Source organism: Nicotiana tabacum, chromosome 22 (genome assembly GCF_000715075.1).
Source record: "Nicotiana tabacum cultivar K326 chromosome 22, ASM71507v2, whole genome shotgun sequence".
In the NCBI taxonomy this organism is placed as follows: Eukaryota; Viridiplantae; Streptophyta; class Magnoliopsida; order Solanales; family Solanaceae; genus Nicotiana; species Nicotiana tabacum.
Window position 1 is genome coordinate 104,286,897 of NC_134101.1, and position 20,112 is coordinate 104,307,008.

Below are 20,112 nucleotides of genomic sequence, written 5' to 3' on the forward strand. Positions count from 1 at the left end.
TTTTCATCTCCTTCGCTAGACTGTTTAATCAGATGATCTTGCACACCTTGACCTTTACACCACAACTCGACAGATGAAGCCCAAGCTAAGTAGTTTGAACCTCCCATTAAAGGTTCCGAGGTAATCATAACATTAGAGTTTCCAGAACTCATGCTTTTAGACCCAAAAACATCAATTCCCAAAGACATCTTGTAAATTATTACCAAATAAGAGAAATAATCAACTGTAATCCACTGAAAATAGAGTAAGGAACACTGAACCAGAATAGGAAACTACTGTAGCAGTTGGAAAGTTACTGTTGCAGCCGGAAAATATTCAAAGTGGTCGGAATGAAATAAAAACAGTAGGGGTAGGATCGGAATTACCAGAAGACCCAACTGTTCTGAAGGAACTTTTTCAAAAAATGGCCGGAAGTCCACTTTTTTTTTTTTGAAATCACTATTCACGCCGGAAAAATAAAAAAGTGGTCGGAATTTGGTGTAACCTGGATGGGTAGGCTCGGAATTGCAAGGGAAACAATCTGTCCTGAAGAGTCGTCGCCAAAAAATGGCCGGAAGGTGGCCCACGCAACGTTGGAACTTCGCCGGAAAATTTTCTTTGGACAGCTACAGTACCGCCGGAGATTTTCACTGGGATTTGGTCGCCGGACAGTGACTACTCTTGTGGTAGTGTTGGATTTTGTGCACAACACTGACCGAGACAAAGCAGACGCAAAACAACTTTGAAAGTCGCCGGAAAAAAAGGGTTCCGGTGACTAATTTTACTTCCCGGAATCGCTGGAATTTATGCACAGCGATAAATCTCTCACGATAGCTCTGATACCATGTGAGAAGGCACGGGAGAAAATATAATATATATATTGATATCTTGTGTTTGATGCAATACAAAAGGTGCTATTTATAGTTACTCTATACAAAGGGGATACTACTCTTATTCCAATGTGGGACAATTACATAGTTATCTCTAACAAGAGCAATAGACATAAAGAATGGAATCTAGAGTGACAGAAGATAGGGGATTAGCTTGTCCAACTCCTATTGCTTTAGTTTGGAATCTATTGTCTAAAGTAACATTGGGAAAAGACTGAATACACAATATTCGACAAGAGTGATTTATTACCAGAGATATGATTAGAAGCGCTTGAGTCCATGACCTACGGTCCAAGACTACTAGACTGGGAAATACAAGCAAAAGAATTACCAGCAATCGAAGTATCAGTCCGAACAGCCAAAGGCTACTTGTGTAGATGTGTGTTTACTTGCTCAATACTGAATAAACTCATTATATTCCCCTTCAGATAAAGAAAATCTCTGGTTACCAGTAGTCTCGGTCTGAGCAACATAAGCATTTTTGGGTGGTCGACCATGTAAAGAATAACACACTTCACGAGTGTGTCCAAGTTTATTATAATAAGAACACTTAGGTCGATATCTTCCAACCCGACTTCCTCGTCAATTCTCCACAGCATCAGATGTCTGATTTACCATTGTCTAAGATGCAAGAACAAAGGAGTCAAATGTCTGCGATGAGATCATAATGTGACTGGGTGTGCAGCAAGGCAAAATAATCAAGAGAATAATTCATCAACTGTAGGGACAGTCGGACTAGCCAAAATCTGGTCGTGTAGTGAATCAGGCAGTAGTAAGTCCAATGAGTGTGAGAACTAGAAACATCTTTTGTCGCTGCTCTTGTTGCTTTTCAACACTAGCAGTAACTGGCATCAACTTCTCAAATTCCTCCACGACTGCCTATACTTGTCCCAAGTAAGTAGACATATTTAATTGCTATTATTTTAAATTTGTCATTTGCGATATCACATCATAAAAAAGAGATATACCGTTAGTGTATAAAGTCCGAGCTTTTTCCAAACTGAATAACATGTTTGGGACGGACAAAACAAAGGCATTAACTTGGAATCAATAGATCGCCACAAGAGACTACAAAACAAAGCATCAATCTTCTCCTACTTTTTGGTTTTAACATCTCCATCGCTAGTCGTTTTGGTTAAACGATCTTGAACACCTTGACCCTTGCTCCACAACTGAACTGATAAAACCCAAACTAAGTATTTTAAACTTCCTATTAAGGGTTTTGAAGTAATTATAAGACTCAAATTTCTAACTCCTATATTTTTGGAACAAAAAGCAACAAGTCCGAGAGACATGGTTGGATTGAAGGGAGGGCTAGCAAAATATCAGCAAATAACAAAAAAGCAACCCTGCCGGAAAAATTAGAAACAGTCACCGGAATCTGGAAATATTTGCCAGAAACTGGAAATAATTGCCGGAAAATAAAAGTGGACTTTGGTGTAACCTGGATGGGTAGGCTCGGAAACACCTCGCGACCAAATTGTCCTCAAGAAATTTTGCCAAAAAGTGACTGGAAACAACCGCAAGCACCAGTGTGTGGGACAAATGTGCCGCCGGAGCTTTAGTCGGCGCGTGTGACGTCTGTTGCTGGAGATTCTGGTCGTGGCTTGCTCACCAGAGGATGCTTAACATTGTGCTGGTGTTGGTTTTTACATAGCACCAACAAAAAAGGGACCGACACCGGACAACCACCGGAATTCGCGCAATGACTATTTTTTTTTCGAAGTAGCTGGTATTTTTGCACAGCGATGAATCTATCACGTTAGCTCTGATACCATGTAAGAAACCACGGGAAAATATTTCTAATGTATTAACAATGATACAATGAGTTCTATATATAATGCATCTACTCCTACTACATATGGGATTAGAACTAATTACACATATACATATTCTAACAGAAACATAAAGAATTTCGAGAATATAAAGAATTTCGAGATTCTTTTATTTTGGGAGGGTTTCATACATGGAGACAAAGCTTCGCGAATGCTGGAATTCATATAACTGCTATACTATATTTGCATGTATATTATAAACATTTTACAAATTTCTTTGAAGATTTATAAGGTATCTAATGAGACCGCATGAATAACTATTGGATATTGATAAGCCGGATAATGATAAGCCTCTAGATGTTGCACTTGCTCAACCATTTAACAGTATACCTACATAGACGCAGCATCAAATGTCTAGATGGAAAAGATGAAGCCAAACATTTATAAGCGTATATTCAATATTCTGATTTAATATATGTTAACTTGTGAATATCCAATTATTGATCAATTGTGATCAAATCGGATTTGTCGGATCCAAATGGATCGGATAAAATCAAGATTTGCTAGGTTGTTAAGTATTTGCTAGACGTGAAAAATGCATTCTTGAATAGAAAACTTGAAGAAGAGGTTTAAATGGATCCTCCTCTGGGTATTGAAGAAAGGTATAGAACTAGAGTGTGTAAGCTAAAGAAATCTCTCTACAAGCTCAAAACAATCTCCAAGAGCTTAGTTTAAGAGATTTACACAGTTTGTGAAAAAGACAAGGGTACACTCAAGGGCAAGCAAATCATACGCCATGTTAATTTGACCTTCACTTGAGGGAAAGACAACTATCCTGATACTGTAGGTTGATTATATCATAGTTATAGGAGAAGGGAGTATGGTGTCACAAAGGAAGTATGTGCTTGATCTTCTGAAAGAGAGGACAGGGATGAATTGTTGTCATCAACTGAAACACCTATGGATCTGAAAAAAAAAGGAAATTAAATTGGCAAAAGCCAATATCAGAGACTATGGGGAAGTTGATCTACATGTAACACACTTGGACTGATAAAGCTTTTGCAGTAAACTTAGTCAGTCAATTTAACTTTCCTAAGGAAGAGCAGCAAGAAGCGGTCTACAGGATTCTAAGATATCTGAAAAGTTCACCAAGGAAATGATTGTTTTTCAGGAAATATGACCAAAGGGGCACTGAAACCACTAAAATGCAGATTGGCAGGTTCCACTGCCGATAGCAGGTCTGTTATTATAGATTGATTTGGGGAAATTTCGAGACGTGGAGGAGTAAAAAACGGAATGTTGTAACCCACAGCAGAGCAGAAGTTGAATACTGATCTATGGCACATGGGATCACTGAGATGATTTGGCTCCAAGATGATATGGAGGAATTGAAAAACAGATTTATCCACCAATGAAGTAGTATTATGACAATAAGGCCATCATAAGCATTGCTCACAATCCAATCCAACATGATAGAAATATGCATGTTGAAGTGGTGTCACGACCCAAGTCCATGGCACGTATTATCCACTTTGAGCCTAGCCCACATGGATTTGTCTTTTTTTGGGCTACGCCACCTCGAGCCCCAAAAGAGCACATACCAAGTGAATTTAACTCATGCCTTATATAGCTCTTCACTTTTCTTTCTCATTCCAATGTGGGATTCGCCTAAGGTGACATGTGCACCCCTTCTTCAGAAGCTTGCCAGCCTAGAAGCCTGCTAGTCCTGCTGACCCGCCCTCATCAGCCCGCCCTCCGTCATGAGTATCACATTCACCCCCCTTGGGACTCGGCGTCCTCGCTGAGGTTTGCCCACCATCTTACTGAGGGAGATTCGGCTCTAATACCATATTTGTCACGACCCAAGGCCATGACACGTATTGTCCGCTTTGGGCCTAAGCCCACACAGATTTGTCTTTATTTTGGCTATGCCACCTCGAGCCCCAAAAGCGCACGTATCATATGAATTTAACTCATGCCTTATATAGCTCTTCACTTTCCTCTCCCATTCCGATGTGGGATTCGCCTAAGGTGACATGTGCACCCCTGCTTCAGAAGCTTGCCAGCCTAGAAGCCTGTCAGTCCCGCTTGAGTCGCCCTCATCAGCTCGTCCTCTGTTATGAGCATCACAAGTGGATAGGCATTTCATAAAAGAAAAGAGTGAAGATGGAAGTGTGCATGCCTGCCGTCCCAACATATCATGCAAATTGTGGATATTTTCAGAAAAGGCTTATTTAAAACAGATTTTGAATTTTATGATAGCAAGTTAGGCATGATAGAGTTTTACATGCCAACTTGAACGGTACTGTTGATTTTTGAATATTCAATTATGATCATTGTGATCAGATCGGCTTTGCCAGATATTAATGGATTTGATAAAATCGGACCTGATAGACTGTAAATTATTTTAGGATAAAAACATCCCTTGATTCTCAAGTCTCCCGGAATTAAGGAATTAGTTTCATAGTTTATTTTTATCCCTTTTCTATAAATTTATACCTCTTGGCTCTATTACAGATGAATACTATAGAGCATTTTTAGTACCAAAACTTAGAATATATCTAATTGTACAAAGAAATCATTAGTAACATTTTTGTTCTTAGATTCTCAATTATTCATTTGATATATCCGGTTGTACAAGAAAATCATTAGATTCTTACGGAGCTATTGAAGGAAGCAGGTACATAGTAAAGTTCACTGATCCAAAACAAAGAATTCCCCTAGTGTACGATAGCATTAACTATTGGGCTCATATATGTAATAACAGATTAGGCCAATAAAAGGATAGCCTAGGCTACCCAAAGCACAAAATGAACTCACTCAAGTTTACCTATAGCCCTACATGATGCTAGAAGATGGAAGTCTAAAAGACAGTTTGCGTTATCAACCTAACAAGTCCCCCCTCCTCCTTCCCCTACCCACTCCCCCCCCCCAAGAAAAAAAGGCTAAAAAGGCCGCAGACTATCTTCACCAATCTCCTCCGCATGAACATATACACGTGACTCATAAAATGCTACCACTCTCTGTGGATACAGATATACGTCACTGATAAGATGCTACCAATTATGTTGCTTAGAAACATCAATTATATTAATGGAAGCCAGTAATCAAATGCATATTATTATTACTTCTTTAATATTCACTTAGCAATTCGTGATGTAAAAGCATGGCTTCAAGGTCCAACTCTTTTTTTCCCCTAGAAAATTATGAGGCACAAATGTAGAATTGAATGTCCAGTTAAAAATAGCTATTCAATATTCATAGCATTCCTTAGTTTTCCTCATTTTTAGTTGTGTGGATGGGGATTTAATCATTTAATTTTATAACATAAAGAAACGAGCACTGGGCAACAGAAAGATCCCAGAAACAAAGAAGGGACACATACCTGGAAAAACAACTTCCTGTGGTAACTCTCAGTTGGTGGCATAAGGGCATCTATATAGACACGTTGATCAAGTCTCCAAACTCGTAGGTAGTTAAAAAGTTCTGACAAATCGTCAAGTGCCTTGCGGGTGGTTTTGTCTGCATTAATTAACCCAAAAATAAGTCGTCCTTCATGCAACTAATAGAAGTGGCTAAATATGGAAACAAACAATAATGTACCAGCAGGAAGAGCTCCTCTTAATCGAGGAAGAGCGTGGTCTGCAACTCCACAGAACCTCAACCCCACTGTTTGTAATCTATTTACAGCAGTTTCTGCAAGATTGAGTTCCTGAAAACAAAAAGATGGAAGCCCAATTTTTCCAATCACAGATCCAAATAAAATGCCATTATGTATAAAATCCTGAGGAACTTGCTCTTTCACCTACGGAGAATAAAGTTTATAAAACATCAAAGCGGGGCCTACAAACTGAAGAACAACTTCTGGTCTTAAAATTGCTTCTACCTCATACTGAAAAAGCTAAATTCAAGGAAATTTCTTTTGTAATGACTATGGCCCACAAGTACAAACAATACTTATTCCTTCCTAAGGCTCTTATTTCTGATGCAGGGTCGTCCAACATTTTGGTTTTGGGCATTTTTTTAACATATTAAATTTGTTGATGTTGTGAGGAAACCTCGATAAAGAAGAGGTATACAAAAATTAGAGGTCCTACAGAAAAATATATATCTCTACAAATGACAACCGATTATCTACACAAATGAGGACCACAGGGGAGCACCAAAATTTACCAAGTCAAAAGATAAACCCTCAATACAAAATTAATTTTCTTCCCCTCAAAAGCTCTCTTAATAGAATGTGGTATCAGGTATTATAGTAGCATAAGTGTTTCAAGGGTGTCATTTGCACTTCAAAACAAATTTTGTACCAGAAACCCAATATTAAGGTAAGTTATAAATGTTCACAGTCAGTCAAAGATGCGAAAAACCACTTTTGTGTAGTTTTACCTTCACATTCCATAGAAATTTCTACATAGAGTCTACAGCCCCTACCATATTTTTGAAGATTCAACGGCTTAATGATGTAGGTAATGAGGACATCGGTATTGCTTAATATTATATCAATTAGTCAGACATAAAATAGAGATGATTTAATCTTAGAGATAAGATTTTATCTTCTTTTTTTTAAACTTTGGGTTATTAGCAAGAAAATAATATAGATAATCTTATCTTACACATGAGATTCATCAAGTCTTTCCCTTTTATTTAAGGGAGGCATAGAGAGTCTTTCCTTTTAGTCAGCGATAGAGTTCTAATTGTTTTAGTAGTCCGTCTTAATTCATAATAATCCTATGAATAGGAAAGCAGTGTACTTTGTTTGGAAGAAATTACTTGAATAATACTTTACTTGATGAATAATACATTATGAAATGATCTCCCTCTATCCTCCCTTATTCTTTTATATCATTTCTACATTTCTCTGTTCTTCTCCTATTGCACCCTTCACTCTTCTGGTGGTACATTACTTATGTTTGTTTGTAACAATCCGACCCTTAATTTCGTGCATTTATGATTTAATTTGTATTTTGAAGCATTGAATAAGTTCGTATAACTATATGGGACTTGTTGGGATGGTTGAGGTTGAGACCCGGGGGCTTGGGGTGATTTCGTACATGTTAGAACCCCAAATCAGCAAACCTGAAAATCTGATATCTGGTGCAGGCATGATCACGCTGCACCAGGCACAATCACGCAGTTTTGGAAATTTGGCCAGCGCAACCGCGCAAGAGGGGGAACCAGCAGAGAAGGGCTTGCTGCAGGAATTTCAGCTTGGAAGCAGTATTGCGCATAGGGGACTCAACTGTCATTGCCTCCCTTACCACACTGGATACCTAATGTCAGCTGATGTCACCTTCTATTAAACTCACCCTTATTTCACATTTTTTCCTTCTAAACACCTAGGAATCTATGAGGTTCTACCTGTCTCATCTTTTGGAAATTCTATTGTTAACACTACCCCGTATTAAGTTTGAATGATTCACATGCAGAACCAGATCCTTTACGTGCTTAAACCTGCCTCCTCCATGGTCCTCTAGTATGCTAGAAAGGTTCTTTCTACTCATAATCCTCATCCAATTTAGACCATTCTACGTTATCATCACATATCATTATTCCATTATGCCTTTGTGTCATCCTTGTCAGATATTTCAGCTCCTAAGTCTACTGGTAAAGCACTTTCTTGTCCTGGCTGTCAGTTGCCGCCAATGGTGTACATAGTGAAGGTTGGCCCATAATGGTCATATTGATCAATTTAAGGATGATGCGACTGTCAGATCTGAAGGATGATGCGAACAGCCACTTAGGTCACCGGAAAATTGTTTCCCGGATGTCGCTGGAATAATGCAAAACGATAATTATCTCACCAACACTCTGATACCATGTGAGAAATAGCATGGGTAAAATATTATTGATTCATTCCTTAACTATTCAAAGAGCCTTATTTATGTCTATACATAGTACATAATCTGCATATTCCAATGTGGGACACTCAACCCACTGTATACATAAAACTATCTAACACATCAATTAGTGGACTCATCTAAGATTGCTAAGATTATTATGAATCTTAGCTCTTTCGTGTGGCTAAGATTGCTTCCATCTTTCTTTTTGTCCATGGCTATTGTTAAAGAAATGGTCCTTGGACCTAACTCAACCCCAAAAGCTAGATCAAGAGGTGAGGATTGACCTCTTTATCAAGTGGATATCAATAATTCATTCCTTCACAAGGTTCTAGAGGATAAGGTATGCAAGGAACAACAATCAAGATTTGTTGATCAAGGGGATTTTAATAGGCTGGTCTGTTGATTACGTAGAACACCGTATGGTTAAAAGCAGACCTTTATATACGGTTTGGTATGTTTAACACAATTATTCAAGACCGATAGTGAAATCATTCTCTATCCTATCGACATTATGCTCCAAATATGTACATGTATTTGGTGGTTTATTTGATCATATAGTTATCATAAGTAATAATTAAGAGAGCATCGCTAAGTGGAAGCATCAACTCTTTCAACATTTTCAGACCAAGGATTTAGATAAGTTGAAGTACTTCCTGAGTATTGATGTTGCTCATGTTCTAAAGGAGACACAGATGACAGAATATAGCCTCTTGACTTACCAGCGTGATAAGATTGTACTAGGTCAGGGGAAACTTCTATTCTGAAAGATATAAGAGGTTGGTTGGCAAGTTAAATTATCAAGATGTGACACCATGTGATACGACCTGATAATGCATTTCCGGTTAAGTTGCTCAGACACCGGTGCGGATCTAGAGGTCAGATCCTTCGGGATGTAAATTCTAAGATTCGGGAATACGGATTCTAGTACGGATACGGATGCGGGGATCCGACTAAAAATAATTCAAAAAAATAAAAAAAAATAAAAAAAAAAGTACCTCTAAATTATGAGAAATTTTGTGGAAAAGTAAACTGTGGATAATTTTTTATTCTGTAGAAAAGTAAAGGATCGATTTCCTGGATAAGGTATGCTATTTTCTTCAAATTTACCCTAGTGTTAGTTCTGATTTCGGGAATCACATTGTATCTCTCGTCTTGAATTTTTCTGTCTGCCGTGGTCAAAGTACATAAAATTGCTTGACCAGATCCGGTACGAATCACATACCCACACCATACTAGTGTCGTGTCGACACGGGTGCAACACCTAAACTGCCGTGTCGGAGCAACTTAGATTTCCGGTGAATTTTGTAAATAAGTTTTTGAATTCTCTGTGTAATACTAATTGGAATACATTGATTTGTATCCTATTGGTACATGGAAATGGATAACTTCTTAAGGATCAAAGACATGAGTAGATTGTTGGGTACACACGGTCACCCTCTGACAGACGATCTAATTTCGGATACTACATTCTGGTTAAAAGACAACTTAGTGTCTTGAAAGAGTAAGAAACTGGATGTAGTTGTAAAATCCAATGTAGAAGCAGATGTTGTATTTTAGTAGTGGCAACCTCTGAATTCACATGGATCAAAAAATTGAAACTCCGAAATGTCAGTTAGATGGAGCTTGTGTATGATAATCAAATTGCACTTCATATTACACCAAATCTGGCATCTCATAGAAGGTCCACCCATCCTCATAGAAATTGATGATCATTTTGTCATAGATATGGTACAATCGTTAAACATTATGATATAGTTCATAAAGTTGAATAATCATCTTGTACATATATTCAACAAGTCCCTTGTCAGACCTTCAACTAATTATATTATGCAGCAAGTTCGGTACACACAATTTGTATGCACCATAATTGGACTCCTTTTTTAATACATGCGTATATCACCAATTTAACCTCGTTCAAACAGCAGCATAGCGTGCATGCGGCCCAGGACATCTAAGAACATAGCACAAACCGCCAATAGCTTGCAGGCATAATCACATGTATCTCTTTTTCCACAAAAGATAGCATACAGAAACAACAGTTCCAGAATCTTATGAAAAAACAGTGGTCTATGACAAAATATATCACCTGTCGAAGTTGTCGCCTGATGACCACCCATTTCGTCTTTCTTTCAGAAGATTGAGGACGCAAGGAACCCAAAAGGGAAAGAAGCTTCAAATATGGGAAAAAGAGATTAACACAAGCATCCAAGTGAGTTCAAAGACACAATAAGCTAGGTATCTTGACATGGCACTTTGATTCCATACCTCTGCAACTTTTTGCCTGTGTTCTGGTCTGATTCCTGCCCAAGCCCAAATTGCGTCCAAAAGATCCGCATGATTCAAATGAATATCACATGATTCAGAATGGAAGTAATGAAGAATAATGTCCATTGTGGCCTGTATTAAAAGGAAATAAGTAGGATGCAGGATGTATCTGGATCACAAAGCATTAAACCAAGTGACTCAAGCTCAACAATGGAATATCAACCATGAAAATGTAGGAAATCTCTTTACATTGTATCTCTGATTAGGAATTCGGGATTCTTTGCCTACAGGAAAATCAATCTTCTGATGCTTTGGAAATGAGTAGAGCGGAACAGGTCATGTTTCACAAAATTGAGGCTAACAGCACAGATGCAAATACACTTACCTTAATTATTTCTGACTCAGTTAAAGCTGTTTCCCCTCCAATAATATCGAAGTCCCCCTACAGTTCAGTTAATAACTATTAAATGAAATTATGAACTAAAATAGCCAGCATTTCTCTATTCAGTCAAAAGAAACTATGGAAGAAAATTAAAACCTGCAGATATCGGTTTGGGGGTGAATGGCCAATCGCTCGCCGGTATACGTATGATATTTCATAGCGTTTAAAGAATGATCTCTGACAAGGATTAATGTTTAAAAAATGTAAGTAGATGCTTCACAGCAGTTACACTTTTCTTTTCTTCTTTTTTTTTGTCATAAATCAAAGCAGAGTTTTCAATATGATTCAAATGACAGGTCTAAAAACCATATAAATGTGCTATCTTTTTAACACATCAGTCAACTATACTAGAACCTTTAAGAATGAATACATTTCTGACAGGGCAATCTTCCCATTTTATGTGAAAGTATTTGACTGGATAGAGTTTTAAGAAAGAAAGAAAGACTAGTGCTATTAATCATGACATGACATTTATTGGCTATAAAATCGTGACATTAAGGGTAAAACGTAAAAGTGGGTCTGATGGAGCTTTATTGGATTAGATAACATGTGGAAAAATTTCTTTTATCAGGATGTAGATATTAGTGAGAGGACTCATAAGGACATCCCGGGATACTAGATAGGTTTCATCGGCGGTGCATGGTTAAGAGCTCAAAGCCAAAAATTGTGTTTTAATCTGTAAAAACTTTTAGTTAAATACGTTAGAAGCCTGTTTCTTTTGACAACTATGAGCTGTAGTTTTTTGCATTTTATCTTCTTGTTTGTCAATACTTTTTCTTAATATTTTGCTCTTAAGATTCATTCAATCTAATTTATACACTTTTATATTTTCCTTTTATTTACTTACAAGATGATTGCCATTCATCATAATTTTAAACTTTTTTCTTGTATTTTGAGATTTATTTTTCAATTTCTCATCACTATGTCTCAATAGACCTTCCAGGAATTCTTATTTGAGTTGAATGAGGAGTCTTAGCATCTGGGTTTCTCTTTCCTTTTTTGTTGTTGGGGAGGGGAGGGAGGAAGAGGAGTTGGGGGTTAAGATTCAAAAGTGCATAGCCACTAGCCACATAAGATTATGCACCGAATAGAATTGTTGGACAACTTAAAACAGAAAAACATCAGAAAGCAAATCATAAACAAATGTATTTAATGCTTAACCTGGCATGAAGCACAAAAATAAGACAGATGATAAGCAATTCAAAGCAAGAGCAGGGGAAAACATGTGACATAAATAAAGAACAAAAACCGCAATATAAAATTTTAGTGATGAAGAGGAGTTGGGGATTAAGATACAAGAGTGCATAGCCACTAGCCACGTAAGATCATGCACTAAATAGAATTGTTGGACAAGTTAAAACAGCAAAACATCAGAAAGCAAATCATAAACAAATGTATTTAATGCTTAACCTGGCATGAAGCACAAAAATAAGACAGATGATAAGCAATTCAAAGCAAGAGCACGGGAAAACATGTCACATAAATAAAGAACAAAAACTGCAATATACAATTTTAGTGATGAACTCAAACTGCCATTATTCACAGAACAGTCCTAAAAAGGTGACCATAAACTAAGTAATTATAATTCAAGAGTATATACAAGTCAAGATATAAGAAACAGTGTTTTAAGAGTTCACAACAACTACCAAAAATATGCCTCAATGCAAGCTAGTTGGAGTCAACTATATGACTCCTCTATATCTATTCCACTTAAATCTATACGGTTTAAGAGTTCACAACAGCTATATGCGTACAATAGACCCTTGTGGTCCGGCCCTTTCCCGGACCCCGCACATAGCGGGAGCTTAGTGCACTGGGCTACCCTTTTAATAATTTGTCTTTCAAGATAAATTATGTGTTCTATACAAGTAGGGATTCTCTAATCGGAGATTTATCCCTACTCTGCAATACATGTCTCTAATCAAATTAAGAAGGCTCCTGGAATAATTGAACCTAATGTGAGTGCACTAACAACAAATAAACCTTAACCCCAACTAGTTGATATCGCCTATAAGGCTACTTTGCTTCCAAAAGTATTAAGACTTTCGAGGTAAAAAAAAATACCTCTACAATTTCTAAGGGAGGTGAACGTGCGCAAGAGAAACAACAACTATTGAATACAGTTCCAAAAATTATGAAATCAGTCAGAGAGCTGATGAGGTACCCGATTGGCAATTATCCATTTCACAAAAGGAAGTCGAAGTTCATGGCAAAGCTCAACCACGTCTCCTCCATGAGTCAAAAGCTTAACAGCACTTCTTTCTCGACTGAATGAGCAAAAATTTAAAAATTTAAATACATAGAGAAGGCCAGAAGGGTAAGATTATATCAAGTTAATGGGCAGGAAAACCAGTGAAATTGACACCTATTCTCCTGTGGACATTCACCAAGCATTCGCATGGGTATGATCTCGAAATGCTTTGCACAATGTCGTCTGAATACTTCTGTGGAAATCTCGACGACATTATCGCGCCTCTCAGTCTGTAGATCAGTGAACAGAATACATGAGGTATCCCTTCCAACCACCTTCGAACTTTCAAGATTCATGTTATGGCCTTTTGTGTTTAACGTGTCTTCATTGAAAATGGCGTTTACAATTTTATCATAAACACCAGTGTCATCTGAAATGTGAACTGTCCTAAGAATATCTGCAAGTGCAGGAAAAGAGAAACTTACTCAACAAAGATAGCAACCTACTAAACCAAGGAGAGTTTTAACCCAGTCCGTGGTCTATACAGAAACAGTTTTGGATCAACTTAAAAGGAAAAAAAAAAGTGAAAGCTGGAAATAGGGGAAACCTGGACTTCATAATAAGAACATATAAAACTGGCCACAAAGTGTAACTGGGTTAAAAATAAATAAATAAAAATATAACTGGTCATCCCTTATCCTAATAGCTTTACAGGCTAAATCTCAAACAGATAGTATAGCAGGACACACGTAGAGAAAGATAATAATTGAGTAGGAATTGATTGATACAATTACGAACATCAATTAGTATTCCCCTTCTAATGCTCATACGGTATTTAAGCAGTCTAAAAATACTTTCAATCACCTTTTTTTAGCTCAATGTGCTTAGACTGTTAAGCCACAACAACTATGCGTCAGTCCCAAACAAGTTGTAGTCGGTTCTATGAATCCTCACTTCTTTCTTTAAGCTCAACTTGTATCATTATCATACAAAAAATAAAATAAAAGTGAAAGTGAAAAAGAAGTTGAGTATATATATATATAATAGTAATAATGATGAGATTAGAAGTTCTCTAACAAGTCTAAAACCTATTCCCAACTAGAAGGTATCACCTATATTGGTTGTTTTCTTTCACTATGCCCTATCTTTAGCTAAGTTTGCATTAATTAGATTAATTTCTTGTCTTCCAAAACACTTGTCATTTCACTCCCACTTTACAGACAATCTCCAATCATTTCTACTGCAACTCCTTATATGAGAGTACTTACAAAAAGCAAGCCAAGGGATATCTCCTTAAACAATAGCATAGCATAACTCCGCTGTTCCTTTGTTTTATCTGATGTCTGAACTCTATTTACTTAGCAAACAGTCATAGGGGGTGGAAATAAAACAGTTATAACTAGATATCTCAACTACTTACTATCCAACATCTCATACTCCATTCGAGGAGGAAAGTCATTTTGAAGAAGTTCGACGGCTGATGGACGGTCAGATGGACTTGGGGTCATTAAACGCCTTAACAAGGATGCCTGCTCTGGAAATTCGGCAGCCCAAGCAGAAGGAACCTCTCCTTTTTGTTTTAAATCAGAAAGAACAATATGTCGCTCCATTGCAGTGTCAAAAGGATGCCACAACTCGAAGAAAACAACTCCTAAGCTGTACATATCAGCCTGAGGACTATGGAGTCAGAAGCAAACTAGCATAGAAGAACTTTTTGTTGTGATCAAGCAAAACACTGAAAGTAACAAAATGCTACCTTCTCATTAATCTTGGGCCACCTTTGTTCTATTTCAGGTGCAGTATAGAAATATGTACCAACTTGGCCAGTTCCATCAACAGAAACTCCTATCATCTCGGCAGCATCTACATCCTGGTCCAGCTGCTCTAGTTTCAAGAATTTGGCTGAAATTTTCAATTATAAATACGCCATATGTTTAAATTCAGGTTCCTTCAACCAGGCCAAACAGAGGAAAGCATCCCGCATTCATGCAGCCCGTTCAAAAAATAATCCAGAATATAAATTAAAACAATAGAGACATCGTTAATTTATCTTACATACTGAACATAAAAGACACCCGCTATACATGGCAAAAAATAACCAGGACACTGTTGGAAAAATATATTCTATGTTCAAACATGGATTTTCGAATTAGGAGAAAAGTTAGTTGTATCTCCCAGTGATTGAAAAGTAGCTTTACATCCATGTTCAAACACCCTCTATACATGGCAAAAGATAACCAGGACACTGTAGGAAAAATATATTCCATGTTCAAACATGGATTTTTGAATTAGGAAAAAAGTTAGTTGTATCTCCCAGTGATCGAAAAGTAACTTTACATCCATTTATAATCATATGTGAAAATGTATAAAGTGCAAAGCTCCCAATGCCTTATATTCTAGAAAATTTCAGGCTTTCCCCTTGGGATCTGAGAATAAAGAACAAAACAAAACCTGGACACTCTTCACTTTACTCACATGTTTGCACACAAATTTCTGTCAGTCCTTTTGGCTTCTTCAACTTGGACAGTAAGAGTTTACCCAGAGAAAAATTTTATTTCCCAGTCAATCTTACATAAGACATGATTGTAAGTGTATTATCTGGTGCCAATGAAAAGTGATAATACATTATCGGGTTGCTCAGTGATTAAAAATATCCGCTTAATCCTTGTATCATATTTCTAGTTCTGTAATGCACTGCTTTAGGAAATTCCTTTTGTTTCTTGATTAAAAAGGATAGATGCTTCAACCATTGCCATATATAACATGAAAGCAAAAGACAAATACCTCAGTAAAGACAAAAGAGAAACACTTTTAGTAGTTAAGAATATGAAGCAAATTCTTACCTAGACCAAAATCCCCGATTTTAATGTCATTGCGAGCGTCAAAAAATATATTATTAGGTGTCAAGTCACGATGAATAATGCCTTGTCCATGGATATGTGCCAAGCCTTCTACAATTTGGCGGAACAAATGCCATGCAAGTTCCTTGTCTAAATTGCTATATGATTCAAACATTTGACGGAGCGTCCTTCAAAAACATAAATAAAGTTAGTTCGTTCTGGTTGGGGCGAAAAGAATGAGGACAGGTGGAGAGAAACAAAAAAGAAGTAGAGTAATAGTTATTTCCCTTGCTTGGTAAGGAGAAAATAAGGGAGAAAGATAACTAAAAATGCGGCTTTTTCAGCCCCTTAAACATTGAATAAGCAGGAATTATATTTACTACCTATCCAGCCATAGAAAACAATCGGGCATAAATGATAAATATTTCAGTGGAGTAAATCAATGAATTTCTCCCTCCCATTCATGTTATCAAATATAGTACTGGATTAAAAACCAAACTTATTATGTTGACTTTTGAATTTCAATATTGCCAGCATTATATCGAAGGCTAAAATTATCAGAAAACTACACTGTCGGAGGAGGAAGATGTAATATAACTTATATATATATATATATATATATATATATATAGTCATAGATCTGTATGTAATAGGAGTAAGTTACGTATTATGTTTACTTATAAATAGGGCTCAGTGTAACATGGTTGTTAGTTTGATAGTTAAAATAGTAATATTTTCTACCGTGCATTCTCACATGGTATCAGAGCATTAATGAGAAAAGATCGTTGTGCGTCATTCCAGCGACATCCGGGAAGAAATAATTCAGTCACCGTGCAATTTTCCAGTGACCGATTTGCTTCATCTTATGTTTGGTGAATGTTGTGCACAAACCATCACCACCATTAGATTCAGAAACCTCCGGCGACCAAACCCCAAAAAGATTCTCCAGCAACAGACGCACCAAGCACCTCCACGCGCCACCCAGATCTGCGATTCCGCCGACGCGTTTGTCCCACGCGTCGGCACGTGCGTGCTTCTCCGACCATTTTTTGGCCAAGCTTCTTGAGGACAGCCTAGTTGCACATAAATTCCGAGTCGATTGGTACTATTTCCGACAGATTCCGACAACTTTGGAATTTTCCGGTGAGCTACAGTGATTTTTCCGGCGTGAACAGTGATTCCCAGAAAATTTCTACTTTTCCCGGCACAATATTATAATGGCATTCATATCAGAAGCGTTTAACTCACAATCCGTTGGATCCAATGCATTAAATCCAATCCAAATGGTTTTTTTACCTGATTTTATTGAGTTCCTTCAGTACAAAGCATGTAAACAGACATCTTCAGGGATAGCTTCCGTTGTTCAAACAGATAGTAGCATGACTTGTGTCTCCCAATCTTCAACCTCTGAGTCTTGGGTCATTGATTCAGGTGCATCTGATCATATTTCTGGTAACAAATCTCTTTTCACTAGTATTTCATATTCTCAATCTCTTCCAACAGTCACAATGGCCAATGGGTCTCAAGCCATGGCAACTGCAATAGGTCAAGCAAGTCCACTTCCTTCCTTACCTTTAGACTCAGTTCTTTATATTCCTGGTAGTCCTCTTAATATCACAGTCGTTAGTCACTAAGCCAAATCACTTAAATCTGTTGTTTTATTTCTTGATGACCTTGTTTTTATACAGGAATGCAGTACAAGACGGATCATTGGTACCGGACATGAATCAGATGGACTTTATTACCTTATCCTTGCAAAATCACATGGACTCGCATCTTGTCTTCCTCTAATAACTTGTCCTGTTACTGATTCACCAGATTTATTACATAAACGGTTAGGACATCCCAATTTGTCAAAACTTCAGAAAATGGTACCTGGCTTATCTCACTTGTCCACTCTAGAGTGTGAGTCGTGTCAGCTCATTAAGCATACTCGCTCCCATTTCCCGCGGCGTCTTGATAATCGAGCAGAGTCACCTTTTATTTTAGTCCATTCAAATGCGGTCCTAGTCGGGTTAGTTCTACCTTGGGATTCCGCTACTTTGGCAGTTTCACTGATGATTATTCCAGGTGCACTTGGATATTTTTGATGAAAAATCAATTTGAGTTGTTTTCTATTTTCTAGACCTTCCACGCTGAAATTCAAAATCAATTTGGGATTTCTATCTGCACATTTCGTAGTGATAATGCCCTAGAGTATTTGTCTTCCCCATTTCAGCAGTTTATGAACTCCCATGGGATTATTCATCAAACATCTTGTCCGTACACATCCCAACAAAATGGGGTAGCTGAAAGAAACAATAGACATCTTATTGAAACTGCTCGTACCCTACTCATACAATCTCATGTTCCGCTGCGTTTTAGGGGGGATACAATTCTTACATCTTGTTATCTTATTAATCGTATGCCATCTTCAGCTATCCAAAATCAAGTTCCATTCTCTATCCTGTTTCCCCACTTACCTTTGCTCTCTCTTCCTCCCAGTGTCTTTGGGAGTACGTGCTTTGTTCATGACCTTACTCCAAGAAAAGATAAGTTAGCTCCTCGCGCTCTTAAGTGCATATTTCTGGTTACTCGAGAAAGCAAAGGGATATCGATGTTATTCTCCTAACCTTCAGCGATTTCTTATGTCTGCTGGTGTTACCTTCTTTGAAAGCCAATCATACTTCACAGGTCCAGTGAATCACTTAGATATTTCTGAGGTGCTACCAGTTCTTTCTTTTGGAGATTCAGTCCCTATCTCCCATTCATCTTCCTCCATAGCTCCACAACCTACAATTCCAGTTGCAGCTCCACCACCTATAGCTCCAGTGCCACCACCTAGTCCAGTCCCACCAACTATAGCTCCAGTGCCACCACCTAGTCTAGTTCAACCTTCTACAGCTCCACCACTCCTGACTTATCATCGTCGCTTGCGCCCAGCATCAGGCCCAGCTAATTCACGTCCTGCACCTGACCCTGCTAATAGCGCGGACTTGTCTCTTAATCAACCGATTGCACTACGAAAGGTATACGGTCCACACTTAGTCCTAATCCTCATTATGTCGGTTTAAGTTACCATTGTCTGTCATCATCTCATTGTGCATTTGTGTCATCTTTGTCCTCTATTTCCATCCCTAAGTCTACAGGTGAAGCACTGTCTCATCCCAGAAGGCGATAGGCTATGATTGACGAGATGTCTGCTTTACATACGAGTGGCACTTGGAGCTTGTTCCTCTTCCTTCGGGTAAATCGACGGTTGGTTGTCGTTGGGTGTATGCAGTCAAAGTTGGTCCAGATGGCCAGGTTGATCGACTTAAGGCTCGTCTTGTTGCCAAAGGATATACTCAGATATTTGGACTAGATTACAGTGATACTTTCTCTCCCGTGGCTAAAATTGCATCTGTTCACCTTTTTCTATCCATGGTTGTTGTTCGCCATTGGCCTCTCTATCAGTTGGACATTAATAATGCTTTTCTTCACGGTGATCTTGAGGATGAGGTTTATATGGAGCAACCACCTGGTTTTGTTGCTCAGGGGAGTCTAGTGGCCTTGTATGTTGGTTGTGTCGGTCCCTCTATGGTCTAAAGCAGTCTCCTCGAGCCTGGTTTGGTAAGTTCAGCATAGTTATTCAGGATTTCGGCATGACTCGTAGTGAAGTTGATCACTCTATATTTTATCAACATTTTGCTTCAAATCTCTATATTTATCTGGTCGTTTATGTTGATGATATTGATATTACCGGCAATGATCAGGATGGTATTAGTAAGTTGAAGCAATATCTCTTTCAGCAATTTCAGATTATGGATCTGGGCAGATTAAAGTATTTTCTGGGTATTGAGGTCGTTCAGTCTAGCTCAGGTATTGTGATCTCACAACGGAAGTATGCCTTAGACATTCTTGAGGAG

General features: G+C 37.9%; 1 protein-coding gene across 10 annotated transcripts in view; it reads right to left on the reverse strand.

Annotated features, from left to right (window-relative positions):
* Positions 1 to 20,112, reverse strand: part of LOC107761147 (eIF-2-alpha kinase GCN2) — a 96,216-nt gene that overhangs the window by 32,899 nt on the left and 43,205 nt on the right. For 9 of the 10 annotated variants that reach the window (XR_012704759.1, XR_012704757.1, XM_075242565.1 and 6 more), the window contains 11 exon segments: positions 16,229 to 16,413; positions 15,142 to 15,287; positions 14,806 to 15,055; positions 13,560 to 13,842; positions 13,359 to 13,461; positions 11,291 to 11,371; positions 11,138 to 11,194; positions 10,753 to 10,884; positions 10,574 to 10,657; positions 6,248 to 6,356; positions 6,030 to 6,166 (listed from right to left, as the gene is read on the reverse strand). Coding sequence is in view for 7 of the 10 variants with exons in the window: in XM_075242565.1 (XP_075098666.1) it covers positions 6,030 to 6,166; positions 6,248 to 6,356; positions 10,574 to 10,657; positions 10,753 to 10,884; positions 11,138 to 11,194; positions 11,291 to 11,371; positions 13,359 to 13,461; positions 13,560 to 13,842; positions 14,806 to 15,055; positions 15,142 to 15,287; positions 16,229 to 16,413 (1,567 nt within the window). In the remaining 3 variants the exon portion in view is untranslated. 10 annotated transcript variants of the gene reach the window in all.